At 44.8% G+C, this 16,239-nt stretch overlaps 2 protein-coding genes across 3 annotated transcripts in view; one reads left to right on the forward strand and one right to left on the reverse strand.

The window, feature by feature from the left end:
* Nucleotides 1–8,679, reverse strand: part of LOC144781659 (uncharacterized) — a 76,055-nt gene extending 67,376 nt beyond the window's left edge. Inside the window, exon 1 of one of the 2 annotated variants that reach the window (XM_078660625.1) lies at nucleotides 8,464–8,679. The gene's annotated coding sequence lies outside the window, so the exon portion shown is untranslated. The remainder of the gene's footprint in view (nucleotides 1–8,463) is intronic. The other variant, XM_078660626.1, reaches the window with a different exon arrangement.
* A 166-nt stretch (nucleotides 8,680–8,845) lies between these two features.
* Nucleotides 8,846–16,239, forward strand: part of LOC144781660 (uncharacterized) — a 134,151-nt gene continuing 126,757 nt past the window's right edge. Inside the window, exons 1-2 of the mRNA XM_078660628.1 lie at nucleotides 8,846–9,002; nucleotides 10,857–10,983. Of these exons, the coding sequence (XP_078516754.1) occupies nucleotides 8,979–9,002; nucleotides 10,857–10,983 (151 nt within the window). The 5' untranslated portion in view covers nucleotides 8,846–8,978. The remainder of the gene's footprint in view (nucleotides 9,003–10,856; nucleotides 10,984–16,239) is intronic.

Consider the following 16,239-nt stretch of genomic DNA (forward strand, 5'->3'; position numbering starts at 1 on the left):
GGTATTCGGTGTGCTCGTTCCACCACAAAATGCGGCGACAGCGTGCTTTCCGGGAGAATAGTCCTCAGCCACTCTTCTACACTGTGCGTGGGGTCTGACCCTTCCCATTTTTCCGGCACACCCACGATTCTGACGTTGTTTCTTCGTGCCCGTCCCTCTGCGTCCTCAGCACGATCTTCTAGGAACTCTACTCTGTTCAGGAGATCTTGGATGTGCTTGTCCGCCTGCTGTACCCGGGGTCCCATGTCAGCCACCGTTCCCTCCAATGATTTGGTGCGGTCCGCTAGTTTTCTGTGGTCAGCTCTGAGGTGGTTGAGATCAATCGCCACACTGTCTATTTTAGTCTCTAGTGATGTACGAGTTTGTTGGAGGGATTCTTCCAGGCGTTCCATAACAGCTAGCACATTGTCCAGTTTTGACGTCACTTGGTCAGTATTCATTTTAGCAGTTGTTTTGTCCAATGTCCCCTTCGCTGGTGCACCTCCAGTGCCAGTGCGTGTCTTCACGCCCCCAGACATGGGCAAGGTGGCAGACAGCGGCGGTTGGCGCAGCCTAGCCGGTGCGGGCCGCCAGGGAACGTCTCAGCCAGTAGGCAGGATCCGTGATCTGTGAGCCACTGTAAGAACGGCCGGTGCCCCCGCCGCGGGCGGCGTCCGCTCACCTCACCCCCAATGTCACACGAGTTCGCTGACCAGGGATAGCTGGTAGGGGCGTGTAGTTGTTGCGAAGCCCCCACGGGGCAGTGCAGGTTTGTTTGGTGCGACTCTCCAGTTCCCTCTCACCCCCTCCGAGGGGGGGGGGGGGTGCAACGCTCTCCCAATCTCCTCGTCGCCCTTAATGCAGTATCTGCCACATCGGGGCTACCGCGGCCGTCCGTGCAAGGGGACCCCCCTCCTGAGCGGCGAAGGGTGTCTGGGACGGGTGGGTAGTGGTGCACCTTGTTCGCGGCGCTTCCAGTGCCTCTCTGCCGAGTGCGTCAGCTTTTCGCGCCTCAGCCCCGGGATCCCCAAGCAAATCAGCGTCCTCCTCACTGTGGGCTCCCACCGATGGCTCCGCCCGCGTTGTTCTCCCCCCGGCCGTGTCCAGGGAGGCCCCGCATCTGCTCACCGTGTCTGGTCATCAGCGCGGCCCGGTCACCCCTGTCCTCCGGCCAGGCGCGTCTCCTCAGCCCCGTCTAGTCTCGCCATCAGGTAGTCGGAGTTTCGCTGGCCTCCAGCCTCCGTTCGGGTCTTGCTCTGGGGTGGGCGTAGAGAGGAGTCGCAAGTCGCAGGGTCGCTGTGCCTCGGAGCTGCGAGGGTGTAGGGGCCTTCGGCCAGTTGCTGGCGCCGATCATCAGGCTGGCCCGTGGTGCGCAGTGTAGGCCGCGTGGTTAGGCCTAGTGGGCGAGTGCGGACCGCTGCCTCGCTTAAGTCCTCCTGCCAGGTTTGCAGCGTGCGACTCGGCTGCAGTTCGCCGATCCCTGCCGGAGCGGTCCTGAAGTCACGATCGGTCCCAAACTTGGTCAAATGGTGGAGGAGGGTATGCTGTCGCTCCGCCTGCTGTCTTGACCCGTGAAGGATAAGATGGACGGAGAACTGGCCCCGGGTAGGGGAGCTCGGATCGGAGCTCTACCCTTCTGCTTCCGATGCCATTGCGTGCCAAGCCACGCCCCCCCGTGGGGTGCTTTTCCTCATTGCACCACTCAGGCAGTTAATTGCCTGCTGGTTGCTCTATTACAACTGTCCAGTCCCTGCTCCCTAAAAACCTGTCTTGAATTAACCTGTCCACTCTAGTCACACCAACAGGCTGTCACACTATGGAAGTGTCCCATTCGTAACCAGAAGCTTTCCTCTAATTTGATGCATCAGGTGCGCTATAGTCAAATGCCATAAATGAAAGAGGGGTCCAAATGGAAAAGGGAACCTCATCACTCCATTCCTTGCAACCACACTGTATCAAAAAGTTTCATTGTTTTTGATCCCTCTCAATACCCCATCCATGATCACCCTGATAATCAAACTGTTTGTCAAATTCAATTTTCACATTGTTGTGAAGAGGTGTAAAGTGACAGAGTTTAGGAGTCAATGGGTTGTGAATGAAACTGCGGTTGCAAACTATTAAAGAGAAATACCATTCAAACCTGCCAGTGTTTAATGGTATAGAGTATTGTGATGTAGATGGTGACACACACATAACAACATGATGTCATAAAGAAAAGAATAAACAATATTAAAGGCATGTTTGAACACCCTTGTTTGTAATTGTTTTTTAATGGGGCTAAGTTATAATTAGGCAAGGGAATGACAGATTGTGTCTGGGGCCACAGAAATAGTTTTTGATACCAAGTGGACGTTCTAACATTGGGGAACTTGTCTCAGAAGGTGCTGTAGGAGGGCAAGCAACATGTGGGGGAGTATAAATGGAATTTATCAGCAAAAAAGAAGAGGGAACCTGGTTGAGTACAGTCCTGTATTTAATAGCTGGAAAAAAAATCACATTGAGGGATTTGGTAAGAATTTCTAAAGGGGACAGATTTGAGTTACGACCACTCACTCCCTCTGCATCTGCCCCTAGTTAATATGTCCTTATGTTGCTGGTTAATGAGTTAAGATATTATAATGGAGCGTAGTGGAATACCATCTTTGAGAGTGATGATTTAGACAAATTTGGAGAAGACAGTATTATAATTTGTTGCACATGTGAAAAATATATCACTATTGATAAGTGTATCAGACTTTGATGCACAGAGCAGCAGAAGGTTGGTGTAAGGCTTGCAGAACCAGTGTATGGCTAAAGTGTACACAAATAACAGACAGAGTTTACGTTTGCTGGTAAGGAGTGGTATTTATACACAATAAACCCGTATTTTATTTAGAATTAGGCTTTTAAATTCATAGTAAAGTTTCTGGTCAAAAACAGATTGCACATGTATTCTGGGCTTGTTTATTTTCACTTTTGTTATGCATAACTTGATTGAATCTAAACAACATCAATTGCCCTCTCACCTAAACATAACTAAAAGTCGTGCAAGATTTGCTATGAATAGGCAGAAGTAAATAAAAGAGCTCTGGAAAACTAAAATAGAACACTAGTCGTTATAGCTTGCTTAATAATTTGTGCATGTGGGGTTTCTAAGTGTGGGTTACAAAAACGATGCCCTTTTTATGCAGTTTTGTTTTAAATACACATGAGAATGAATTAAAGAATACTTCCCCAGGAGTTGCAAGAAGAGTACCAGATGAAACAAAGAGTGGATCAGAGGTAGCAGCTTGTACTTTTGGCAATCACTAAATTACCTCCATGTCTAAGAAGTGAGCCCGTTTCTATGCAGGCCAGTACCAACCAGACTCACACACAGAGAAGTGTTATTTGACGGGATATTGTAGAGAACCAGAGGAAAAATCGGGGCTACATCTGCAAGGAATGTCTTGCGGAAAGAACAGAACTTGCAGTATTGACGTTTACTGGTAAAGTGATGCAAGCACATGCACTTTCTCCTCTGAAATTTGTGGAGAACTGGAACTTGTGTGTAACAGGGATAATACTAATAGATATATCTAGGTCAGTGGAATTTGGGGGAGTGGTCCTGAAATATTCTGACCATGACAACAGCATATTCAATTAGAATACACGGTCTGTCAAGAGGAAATGGGTGAGATTGACTGGCAGAGTAGAGGCTTTGGTTTGTCATGACGGCTATATTTGGAAAAATACGTAAAATCTTGAAGTCCTTCATATGAATGCTATGATTGTATGTTGTATGGTAAGAGCTTAATAGCTGGTAAAAGTTGGCTACGTTGAGAACATGCTATGCAAATTTATCTATAGGAAAATATGTAGCCTGGAGGCAAAAGGTACCAAACTCAGTGTGATAGATCAGAAGTTTGAGTGGTTGTTGCAGTGATCTATGTGTAACAACTTTCAGGTCACAGGTTCCTAGTCCAGTAATATAACTGGCTGCCATGGTCCGGCGCCAATTGGAACATTCCAACCCAAACTGCCAAGCCTGGTTACCTCCAGATGGGAACAGAAGCTCCACGTGGGAACTTCTCAGACTGCTTCAAATCACGGCTCCGCCACTCCATGAGTGTGGGGTATATCTACTCGAACCATCAGACTCTCAGCTGCTCCACCAGGGAGTTTTGACCTTTCTGCCACTATCCTGGCCATATCCTTGGAAACCCTTCCTTTTTGGGAGCTATCACCCTTGCTCCATAGCTAGTAACACCCGCAGTGACCAGTCTTCTACTTTCTGGGTCCTCCATTTCCACGTACGGATGAAGCTTTATTTCCCGCCTGAAAATTGAATAGCTATAATCTGGGCTAACTACACCCACAAGAGATTTCCATTCACGAAAAGTGGAGTACCTTACATCAGATTATTTAAACAACGCCTACTTCTGTAGTTCCTGAACGAGGATTACAGCTGACCCAACTACGTCACTGTCCTTCCCTGTCGCCTACAAGCAGCACCTGGCATTCTGTTTTGTCCTCCCATAAATCATTAAAAATACAGACTAGATCTACCACCTCTGCAACGATAAAAACCTGTGGCAACGATAAAAACCTGTGGCACTCCTGATGAAGGCACCCTCAGTGCTGAAACGCGCGTCGAGAACCTATTCCACACAGCCACTTTGTACTAGTCCTTGTTTTTATAATTGTCTTTAGTATCATAAATTTTGTATTCGAGAATGTTCAGACCAAACTGTTTACTAAAATTATCATAATTGACCATGCATGTATGATATTGAGTATGCAACAGATTGTGTATCTGACAATTTTTCTAAATGCATACCTTTTTTAATAAAAATATGAATAAAATGAAATTCTATGTTTTAGCAAACTTAATCTTTTTTACACTGAGTTCATAATCATCAACTGTTTTTTGATGTACACTATGTTAATGTAATATGTATTGATTGAACTGCCTAGGAATCCTTTTTTGCAATTGTGGGAACAGAAGCTACCCCAGATAAGATTTGGCCTTATTGGTCCTTTTCTATCCAAGCGAGTCTCATTTCGTGTTATCGGTAGGCCAAGACATGGGTCCTGTGCTCACTGTACCAGAAAGATAAAATGTGCCACAAGGGTAAAATGTGCATCTCTTGATGAGGCTCAACAAAATCGAAACTGCTAGTAAGGACCTGGCAAGGCATAGAAGTTCAGGCTAGACTATTTCTATTGGTGAAGTATCAAGGTCAACATGCATATGACTGTTTTTATTTCCTGCATTTTATGTATATCGTTTTCATTTATTGTCAATAGCTTTAATTAACTTCGCAGATTTATTTTGCATTTATATACTGAGCAGAAACAGATTGAGCTGCGTGTCTCACAGTCTTTGTGAAGAACATTGATTCATACCTGCTTTGTACAGTTGACAACTGTAGCATGGCAAAAGGTGTTCCAAAAATGACCTCTGTGTAACACTGAGGACCATTTGCACAATGGTAAAAGCCCAATTTGCAGAATAGGGCCGTTTCAGTCTGCAAAAATGCTTTCTCATATGTACAAAACACAAATTGTGATTCTGAAACTTTTTACCGAATCACAATTTGTGTTTCATGATTTGGTATTTGGAAGGGGTGTGTTTAGGTGTCCCTTCCGTATACTGAATACCAGTGCCATATATGAATGTTTTGTGACCAAATTATGGTAGCAAACCATTCATTTTTTACTTACACCTCAAGGATGGTGGTAACCATTTGCGAATTGGAAAGGATCCCCACAGGACCCCTTGCCCTTTAAGAATGTTAAACAAATATTTTTAAAGAGCAGGCAGTGGTCCTCCTCCTAACAAAATTAAACTTCATTGTTTCATTTTATTTTTTGAAACACATCCCATTGCCCTTTAATGAAAACGCCCTGCATTAAGATAATATATACTTATTACTTTATTAAAAAGCAAACACAGACATGATCGCCTGTTGACCCCAGCAGGGCATCATCCCTGTAATGCCTGCAATTCCTATTGGTTTGCAAACTGTAACCTACCTCATTAATATTCATGCGGTAGTTCTATTTGAAACCTCATTAACGCCTTAACTGCGGTGTTTTTTCCACCGCGGTGCGGGCGTTTTAAAGGGTGGGCGGGACTGCGTCAGCCGTCGGCAGCACTGGGGAGGGAGCCAACGGTAGGGGTTAAGATTAGCTAAATGAAACACAATGTGTTCCATACATTAAAAATAGCAATTTCTTATTCGTGATTCGCAGAAAATCACAATAAGGTAATCGCTATTCCTAAAACGTGTACATATGGCTCTAAGACACTGAAAATATCGTCCAGTCCTTCTCTCTCAAATACTTCACTGTACACCCTCGTGAAAGGGTTGTCCTTGCTGCTGCATGTTGGCTTTCCAATGTAACTGAGCAGCCATTACCCCATATATCTGTTGTTGTTTCAGGTAACTGAAAAACACATCAGTGTTCACATCATCCAAACAGGGTGTAAGGGGGCAAAATGGCACAAGTGGGTATTTGCCTTGGGGTTGTAGTGTAAGAAGATCATATGCCATGTCTGGCTTTCATGAAAAAGTAACAACAAAGGTAGAGAACCGCTGCTCACCAAGGTAATTTAAAAGTTCAACGTAGGTAAAATAATAAATCCAGGTCCTGGGAATGCGAGATGTTCACCTCCTGTCCTTGAGGCGCTGAGTATTGAATGCCAATAGAATCACCTTACCCAGTGTAAAGTAAAACCTCGGATTCGCCAAATGCGATAGGCTCACAGTATTCGGAAGTATTCAAGATAATCAGTAAGTAAGTTTGTTAAACGATAAGTTTTATTTGTAGACAGGTATTCAATTCATATTAGCTTCACATGTTGAATAAGTAGGATATATTATCCAAGTGCAAACTTGTATCCATCATGGTAACAAATATCCATAGCAAGTAATGCAGTATTTCAAATGCACATGCGTCCCCAATGCATTTCGAGCAAGCTGCTTTTCGCATATTGACGACCATTTGGTCTCGTTTATTGCGATGCTCAGTCCTGTACAGCGTTTTGCATCTCAGATTTTGCTTTGTTTTCCTCTTAGAATATTCCCCTTAACGAACTTACCTACTGAATATCTTGAATACCTCCGAATAATGCGAGCCTATCGCATTTGGCGAATCCGAGGTTTTACTTTACACTGCGTAAGGTGATTCTATTGGCTTTCATGAAAAAGTGACAATTTGTCACACACTGAAATTTGGAGCATTGCAAAAGGAGACAAGCATCAGCAGACATGATGAAAATAAGAGTAACGTATCTGAAGGTTGCTGCATAATTATTTCATTAGGTACATTTACAACTACATTTAGACAACTATGGCGCGGTCTTCCAAATTAAATTAAAGTTTGCAATGGCTTTGGTATGCGCTGGAGTGTGAAACAGAAAGAGAGACAATGAGGTTGAAAGAAACTCGATTTGGCTTCGAGAGATGCGCACACAAATATGCAAGAGCAACGCCAAAGCGGCAGGGGCAGAAATCATGGGCTGTGAGGGACGTGAAGATTACGTCACGGGGCTGGAGAAAACCACGAAAGGTTAAAGATAATAGCGCAAGGGCAATACAGGGGTTGTTGTGTAGGAGAGAGAGATTACAATAAATGAAGAGCTATCTCATGGGATGAAGAAAAGACTGTCTACCCATGAAGGGATGGATAAGAAGGTATTGTAGGAAACTAGAAAGAGGAGGAAGATGGATTGGGTAACTGAAAGGGATGGAAGAGAGACAACATATGAATTCTGTGAGAGACTATGGTCTGGAATGCAAGCGGTGCAGTGTTAAACATTATGAAGCAGCAACCATCATGTCAAAACATTTTAATGAAACCTTAAAGAACAAAGCGTGTCACTCATCTCACAAAAAGTGTCACACATAGGGGCAGTGAAATGTCACACAGAGGTACTACAAACGGATGAATGCTGCAAATGCCCCTCAGCATCCAAATATTACCAGATCAGACAAACGTCTCCCCCAGCCATTGGTAAGTGGGAGGGAGAAAGAGGATCTAAAGGAGTGCGTAACATGCTCATTATCAGTTGCTCCCTTATCCCTCCAGCCCCCCACCCACCTTTGCTCTCTCTATCTCACTCAGTTCACGACTAACGAGAAAGAAAGTAAAACCTCTTCCTCCCAGGCGAGGACTTTCTCCAATTTTGCACAAGTCAAAGAAAGGAAAAAAAGTACATCAGCAGAGGCGTGAAAATTCAGCAGGAGACCACTCCTCACTCAAATACACATACTTCGGCAAAACAATGAAATACTTAAAAATGCATTGCACTCACAGCCATCAATGAGCCTTCAAGTACCTCGCGTTATTTCATGCATACATAAGAAAGAGATTATATTCTGCTAGACGAACTTCAAATTAGGATAAAGTTCTTCACAAATTCACCAAACGTTTTAGACAATAACAGTGGCGAGTAAGGACCATTGGGACAGCTGGTATCTTAGATTTTTTTTTAAACCTTAAATTTACCACAAGTACCTTTTGGTGCAAAATTGGACTGATCGAGCTCCGGTTGCGCGCGAGTCGCCGATTACCGGTGCATGCTCACGGAGCGAGCCTTAGCCAAGTCATAGCCATGCTTAGAACAGCGACACTGATCTCGTGCAGTAAAACGGGGTCTTTCTCTGAATCCCGGCTCCCCGGAAGTAAAAGACAAATCATTTTATTGTGCTGCTGACTTTGACTATCCCAGAGCAGGTGCTTCTTTCCGCCGGATCTTACGTTTTAAAGTGTCTCTACTGCTAAGCATGTCCCGATCAATGAGATACATGTCCTTTTTGCGTTGTCTCAATAGCGGGACTCTCGTACAGTGTGACTGGTGAGCAGTGTCTCCCCACTGCGCGTGCGCAGACAGACAGGTTAGAGATAACTTGAACAGATTTTACATTACTCTGGTCTACTGTAGGCCAGTAGTCACAAGATCTAAGCTGCCTCCTCTGTGTATAGTCAATTCAGTGTATAATCTTTGACCTGGAAAGGATAGTCAGCACAGCATGTTTCAGCAGGAGCCTGATACGGTGAGTACTTGGTTATTAACTTTTTATAGCGCTTTTTTCATACATATACTCGGAAATGGTGCCACTGCCTTTCGTGGTGGTCAAACTGCCGCTATAAATAAACGATACTATAGAACACGTACTATCACGATGTAGAGGTTTTCCATTAAAGTTTTCATGTGTGACATAACAACAGAGATTAGACCTCAAGTTCTCTTTGACTCACACGGACCCTAGGGGTGGAAAGGTTTAAGTGGACGGTGAAAAAGGACATATGATCTTTTTTTTGGGAGTATATAACCATCTTTCTTGGCTCAAAAAAATGCTCCCAGGTCCTCGCATCTCAGATGTGAGTAGCTTAGCTTTTACAATCTCTTATTTTGGTCTTTCATTTACAATGGGGAACTCAAACGTGCACTTACACATATAGAGAAGAAACCAATGCTCGGTTTATGGCATTAGTTGTGCAAGTGCAATATAAATGAATTAAAATCAAATTCAAATATCCTTCAACTTTCTCATTAGAGCCTTCCTTTTTTAATCAGATGGGAGATTTTTATAAAGTACAGCGGAGTTTTTAGACTGCTTAGTTTGTGTAAAGGGTGGTAGTTTATATGTCCTGTTTTTCTAGATCCCATATATCTATTTGTGGGTATAAGCGCTCATACAAGAAACCTGAGCAACAACCGAACATGGGTAGTACCTCAGGATTCGACAAAACCGTACTAAGGACTATTAATATTTTCTTCATGCAGGCAGTTTGGCAAAATATTGAGGCAAGGAGAAAACTACAGAGAAATCCATAAGACGAGTACTGCTACTGGAAAACTCCTAAAAAGATCAACTAAGAAGAAAGAAAAGAAACTTGTGTGTCTGGCAACATTCTGACTACTAACTTATGAGTTAAGGAGATCATTAGAAGGAATTGCCATAAGCGGAGTACAGTGGAATACGACCTCAAAAAACACTCTTTGCATTAATCTTAAAGAAGAAACAGTGACAGCACATCTACCAAAAACAATACTAGTGCCTTACTAACCTCTTCCACAAATTTGGAAACTTGCACCATTAAAAGGACCCCAGCAATTGTACATTTTGAGATCAAACACTGGCAGAAAAATGATTTGTGTTCCATTGCCAAACTTCAATAGTTGGAGCATAAAAACACTGCTAATGCAATTGTTTGCCATTGCATCCTTTTCTATAAAGGAAAGGCCTCTCAAGAAACCAGAGAGAGAATAATGGAACAAAAATCACAAATGTGATGTAACATGGTAAATGCGCTGTTGACGAAACATATCCAAGACCATCAACATATTGAAAGACTCAGGTGGATAATTCTATAAACAATAAAAGACATGTCTTGGTAGTTCGGGCTGGACTGTTCCCATGAGTCACAGGGTCGAGACTGATTTGCATATGGCTGGGTCTGAACTGGAGTAGCGAAGTGATGATGGATTAAACTCAGATCGGGGGTGAGTGTCTGAAAAGTTTCAGCACTCCGTCCATCATCTCCTTGTGTTTGCTATTAACAATAAAATACCATCGGAAGAGTTAGCAAAGACAAAAACGTAATTAAAAACAGATTCTTATCGACACTGCGATTTAAAGCAGCTGAGACAGCTTTATATGAACCACATGGTTGCAGAATTTTCAAGTTACTGTGCGTTCTTTTTATAGACTACTCCTGTCTGTCTTTTCCTCTCTATCTCTCTTTGTCCTGCTACACCTTTGCGAATAGAATATATGCACCAACAGCCACAACGTTAAAAGCAGCATTTTAAAGACAATTGAATTTAATGACCATTCCATGTTAAGCATTTTGTTTTGATGATCTAAGCTCTTGAGTATGTAATGTGTAACTTTGTATTCCAGGTTCCATTTACATTACATGATGTCTCCACCTATTTCTCTATGGAGGAGTGGAAGCTTTTACACGAATGGCAGAAAGAACTTTACAAGAGTGTCATGAGCGAAATTCACCAAGCCTTGATCTCACTTGGTAAGTTTACAATGTTTTTGTGGGTTTTGAATGTGTCAAAATGCATTTCTGACATCAATTCAAAGTTAAACTGTTTGTAAATTATTCATCTATTTTTGCACTCTTTTCTGTTTTTCATTACCATTTTGTGGTGTGCATACAATGTGACTGTAGGTGAGTTTTCGCATGCGAACCTTAAAAACACATTGAATGGATCAGTCACCAGGCTGTGACTTCAGGTTTTATATGGTGTTAGAACTGGGGGTCTCTAGTTGGCAGAGGTAGGTACCACTGTCCAAATAGGGACCCTTGCTTCTAGTCAGGGTAAGGAGGAAACACTCTTTAGATAACCTCTGCTCACCCCCTTGGTAGCTTGGCTCAAGCAGTCAGGCTTATCCAAAAGCAATGTGTAAAGTATTTGTACCAACACTCACAGTAACACAGTGAAAACACCACAAACTGACTCCACAACAGTTTAGAAAAATAAAGGTCTTTAATCTAAACTACACAAGACCAAAACAACAAAAATCTGACATACGCATTTCAAGAATATGGTTGCAAAAGAGTTCTTAAGGTTGCGATAAAATAATCCACAGTTGCGTGAAAAGTTCACAGTTGCGTCACGTTTAGCCAACAGTACCTTTTAAATGCGACAAAGTTCCAAAGCAGAAGCTGGTGCGGTGGAAAACAAGCGCTGCGTTGCTCCTAAGACCCTGGGGAGGCGATGCAACAACCCCGCTGCAGCAGCGGGCGTGTTGCGACAAATCCGGTCTGTATGGGGAGGAAGGCGGAATTGTATGGATTCCGGTGCGTAGGTTCCGTAGGAAGTTTTCTCTCGCAAAGGCACGATGCGATGATCTTTGGAGTTGCGACGATCTCCGGGGCGACGATGCGCGGACCAGCGGTGATCTCTCTCTCTCGCAGCTCCTCGATGCGATGGCTTCTGCGATGACACTCGCAGTGACGTGATGCAGTCTGCAAGCAAGCGGTGCGGCGATCTCACTCAGCGACGACAGGCTCTGCGACGACACTCGCAGCGATGGTAGTCTTCCCGCACCGGTCTGGTGCGTCCCGCAAACGAAGGATGCGACGGCTCTGGCAGCGGCAACAGGCGCTGCGACGATCTCGGCCTTCGTAGAGGCGGGAATTTCCTCGCACTGTCGGGGATGCGCTCCGCAAGCGAGCAATGCGACAAAACTTTCAGAAAGTCTTTAAAAGCTTGGTTTCCAGCTTTCCAACACAGGTACAACTTCTAGAGGCACACACATGGGCCACACACTCCAGGAAGGACAGAACTCTCTCAGTAGAGTTCAGGGAAGCTGGGGGTGAAGTCCTTTTGTTCCTGGGACTTCAGAATAGGGAGCCAGCTCTTCTCAGGCGCTTGGGGATTTCTTCAAGACAGGCGACACAGCACAAAGCAAAGTCCTTCCCCTCTCCTTGGCAGCAAAGCAAAAGCAGGTCAGTCCAGCAGAGCAACAGCAGGACAGTCTTCCTTCTTCAGTTTCAGCTTTCTCCTTGGCAGAGGTTCCTTCTTGATTCCAGGATGATCTAATTTGCTGTAGTCTGGGGTCCTGTACTTATACCCCTAAACGTCTTTGTTCCCTTTGTGCAGGAGGGCACTGAGCCCGGTCTGAACCAGGTCTAGGTGTTCCTTGAGCACTTTGTTTTCCTGGCTTCTCCTTTCCTTTCAGAGTGCAGAGCAGATAGGTGGAGCCAGCATTATGGGCGGAAAGCACCGCCCTGGAGCACTTTGTTGACATGCACCGCCCTGGAGCACTTTGTTGACATGATTCCTTCTCTCCTTTCACAGTGCAGGGCAGAGACATCAGACGCACCACAGGGGGTGGAGCCAGCACTGTGTGGGGGCCGGCACAGTCCTATTCAGGTCCCAGGTGCAACTCCTCCCTCCCATCTAGATGCAGATCTCTCTGTTCACCACTGGGCGGACTCATTCTGTTTCCTGGAATCCCCAAGCCCTGTCACTCACAAACAGACAGTCAATTCACAAACAGGCCAAGGCACACAGAAAGGTCAGACAAGAGAACAACCACTTTCTAAAAAGTGCTGTTCTCAAACACAGGATTTAAAAAACACCTTTCCTAAAAGATGTGCTATTAAATTCTGAGTTCAGGGATACCAGACTTTTATGTCCTATTTTGCTCCTATGGGAAGATATGCAGGTAACCACTGTACACAGCATTCCCCATGATAGCCTATGGGCAAGATAACCTTACAATAGTGAAAAACGAAAATGGCTGTAATTCACTACCAGAGCATGTCACCTGTACTAGTACCTGCTCTACCTTTCACATACACTCAAACATGCCCAGGGGGGTACCTTGGGCCTTCCATAGGGGTGTCCAATGTGTACAAAAAGGGACGGGTTAGGCCTGGTCAGTGGGGACAATGGCCAGGTTGATATGGCAGTTCACAGACTGCACACAGGCACTGCGGTGGCAGGCCTGAGACACCATTTTAGGGCTACTCATGTGGGTGGCACAATCAGTGCTGCAGGCCCACTAGTAGCATCTGAATCACAAGCCCTGGCACCCTCAAGGCACTTTACTAGGGACTTCCTGGTAAAACAAATATGCCAATCCTGGATAACCAACCACAATAACAATTTACACAGAGAGCATATCACTTTAGCACTGATCAGCAGTGGTAAAGTGCCAAGAGTCCTATTGCCAACAGCCACAGGTCAGAAAAAATAAGGGAGGAAGAAGCAAAAAGTTTGGGGATAACCCTGCAAAAAGGGCCATTTCCAGCATATGGCTACTGTATCTTTTATGATCCTGAAAGTGTTACATATTGTGCAACATGCTAAGAACAGATATCTTTAAATAGGTTTAAGAATCAGTCACTTATTTGTAGTGGGACAGATACAATGTTTTATACACCAGGGCCATATCATGATTAAGTAAGCAAGTGTATATACCGAAACAATTGTTCAAAGAGGACCCATTCTTGGATACATACTTTGTTATTTAGTAGGTAATTGGGCTTTTCCTAAAACTCATTAAATGTAAACAACATACCACTTGCCCTTCTTTATCCAGTGATGGTTTTAAGTCAATACAAATACATAATTTCATACGTTTTGGCAGCGATAGACATCTCATGTCATTATATCAATCAGTGTGAAGTACTCACTTGTGATCACCCGGTGCAAAGGTGAAGAAAGATTGATGCAGTGTGTATGTACAGCAACAAATGACCGAGACTCTTTAGTGAGTAGTCAGCAAAAAACTTTTCTATATTACAGTCACTTAGAGTTGATCTAATCTTTAGGCTGTCTCAGGTCTCTTCATCAGGGTGTCAAAGGTGTTGCAACCTTAAGCCTTGCATTATAAACTCCAGTTGTCCACTCAACTTGAGCTTGGCCATCTCCATTATATGCATCCTACATCTCTCTCTGTCCTCCAGCTCCTCTGGGGACAGACGTTTGGCAGAAACACTGCTACCTGCGGGGGAAGGTGCTCTCCTCCCTCCTGGACCCATGGCCCTTCCCGCTGCACATCTGCATTCTCATCCCCTTCCTCATTCTCAGGGGTATTCATTGCTTCTACCCAGGCCCTCAGCGCCTTGTAGAACTCCTCCTTCCCGGTGCACCCAATAATGGAAACATTGTACCTCTTGCAGAAGTGCTTCAGCTGCTTTACATTGTAGCATTCCAGTTTCTCCTCTTCCCAATCAAAATCAACAGAGGCTATGGATTCTGCTTTTTCCATGATGGTTAAAACTTGGCAGTTCTTTGCAAAAATAGAAAATTCTAGTAAAACAATCTACCAAAAAGTATGTGGTCGCGTTTTGGTCTGCACTCACTAGTAGTGTTAACCAATCACTGTATATGAGTCACAAATGCAAGTCCAAATCCTCACCGCTGACCACCAATGATAGATTTGGGGGTCTCTAGTTGGCATAGGAAGATACCTGCGACATATAGGGACCCTTGTGTCTAGTCAGGGTAAGGGGGTACACTCCTAAAATAACCCCTGCTCACCCCCTGGGTAGCTTGGCACGAGCAGACATGCTTATCTCATAGGCAGTGTGTAAAGCATTTGTGAACACATACAGTAACCCAGTGACAACACTACAGATGGACACCACACAATTGTGTATTAAAAATAAGTATTCTTTATATAGATTTAACACAAGACCAAAAAAAAAAAAAAACACTATACTGTACTTAAAATGGTACAATTAGCTTAGTTCTCTTTAGATCTTAAAATGCGACACTTTGAGTCAATGTACCTTTGGATGCGTAACGCTATACAGTGAAAGTGTTGCAGGGAAGTTGATGCCTCGGTTCCTGGCTCGCAGGAACGGTGATGCGTCGGTTTCTTACTACGCTTCTGTGTCGGTGTGGCTAGCAACGCCGTGATGCGATGAAGGTCCGGTGTGATGAAACAAAGATGGCATCTTCTTCTTGATGCGGCACGCTTCTCCAGTGTTGCACGTTGTCTCGACTCGATGCGACAGCTGCAGCAGCGACACCCTTGTTCAGCGATGCGGCGGCCTTAGCGGCGACACACTTCTCCCACAATGCGAGACACTTCCACTCGATGCGACAGCTGCAGCGGCGACACCCTTGTTCAGTGATGCGACGACAGTGACTGCGATGGCGGCACGCTTCTCCGTGGATGCAAGATGCTTCTACGGTGCAAGGCGACAGCTACAGCGGTGACACCCTTGTTCAGTGATGCAACGGCAGCGGCTACGACAGCGACACGCTTTTTCGATGTTGCGAGACGTTTCTTATGATGCGGTGCAATGCGACAGCTACAGCGGCGTAATCCTTGATGCGACAGCAGCGGGTTCAACGGCGACACGCTTCTTCTTTGTGAGTTGCGCTTCCAGCTCCTTGCGACACGCAATACCTCAGAAGGCCCAAAACAGCTGCAGGCACTTCCAGATAACTCTTGGGGAGCTGGTGGCTGAAGTCCGTTGTCCCTAAGACTTCAGCAGGAGGCACGCTCTTCTCTCAAGCCCTTGGAGATCCTTACAAGTTGATGAAAGTACACAAAGTCCCTTTCTCCTTTCTTTGGCAGTCAGGCAACCACTGCAGGCCAATCCCCCAAGCAGCACTTCAGCTTAGGGATAGTCTCTCCTCAGTTTCTTCTGGTTCCCCTCCTCAGCAAAGGTTTCTTCTTGTTGTCTAAACGTGATCTAATACTCTGGGGTGTGGGTCCCCTCTTTTATACACTGTTGATATAACTCCTTCTTTCCGTTCACAGTGCAGGGCAGAGACATCAGACGCACCACAGGAGGTGGAGC

This window comes from Lissotriton helveticus, chromosome 9, assembly GCF_964261635.1.
Source record: "Lissotriton helveticus chromosome 9, aLisHel1.1, whole genome shotgun sequence".
Classification (NCBI taxonomy): domain Eukaryota; kingdom Metazoa; phylum Chordata; class Amphibia; order Caudata; family Salamandridae; genus Lissotriton; species Lissotriton helveticus.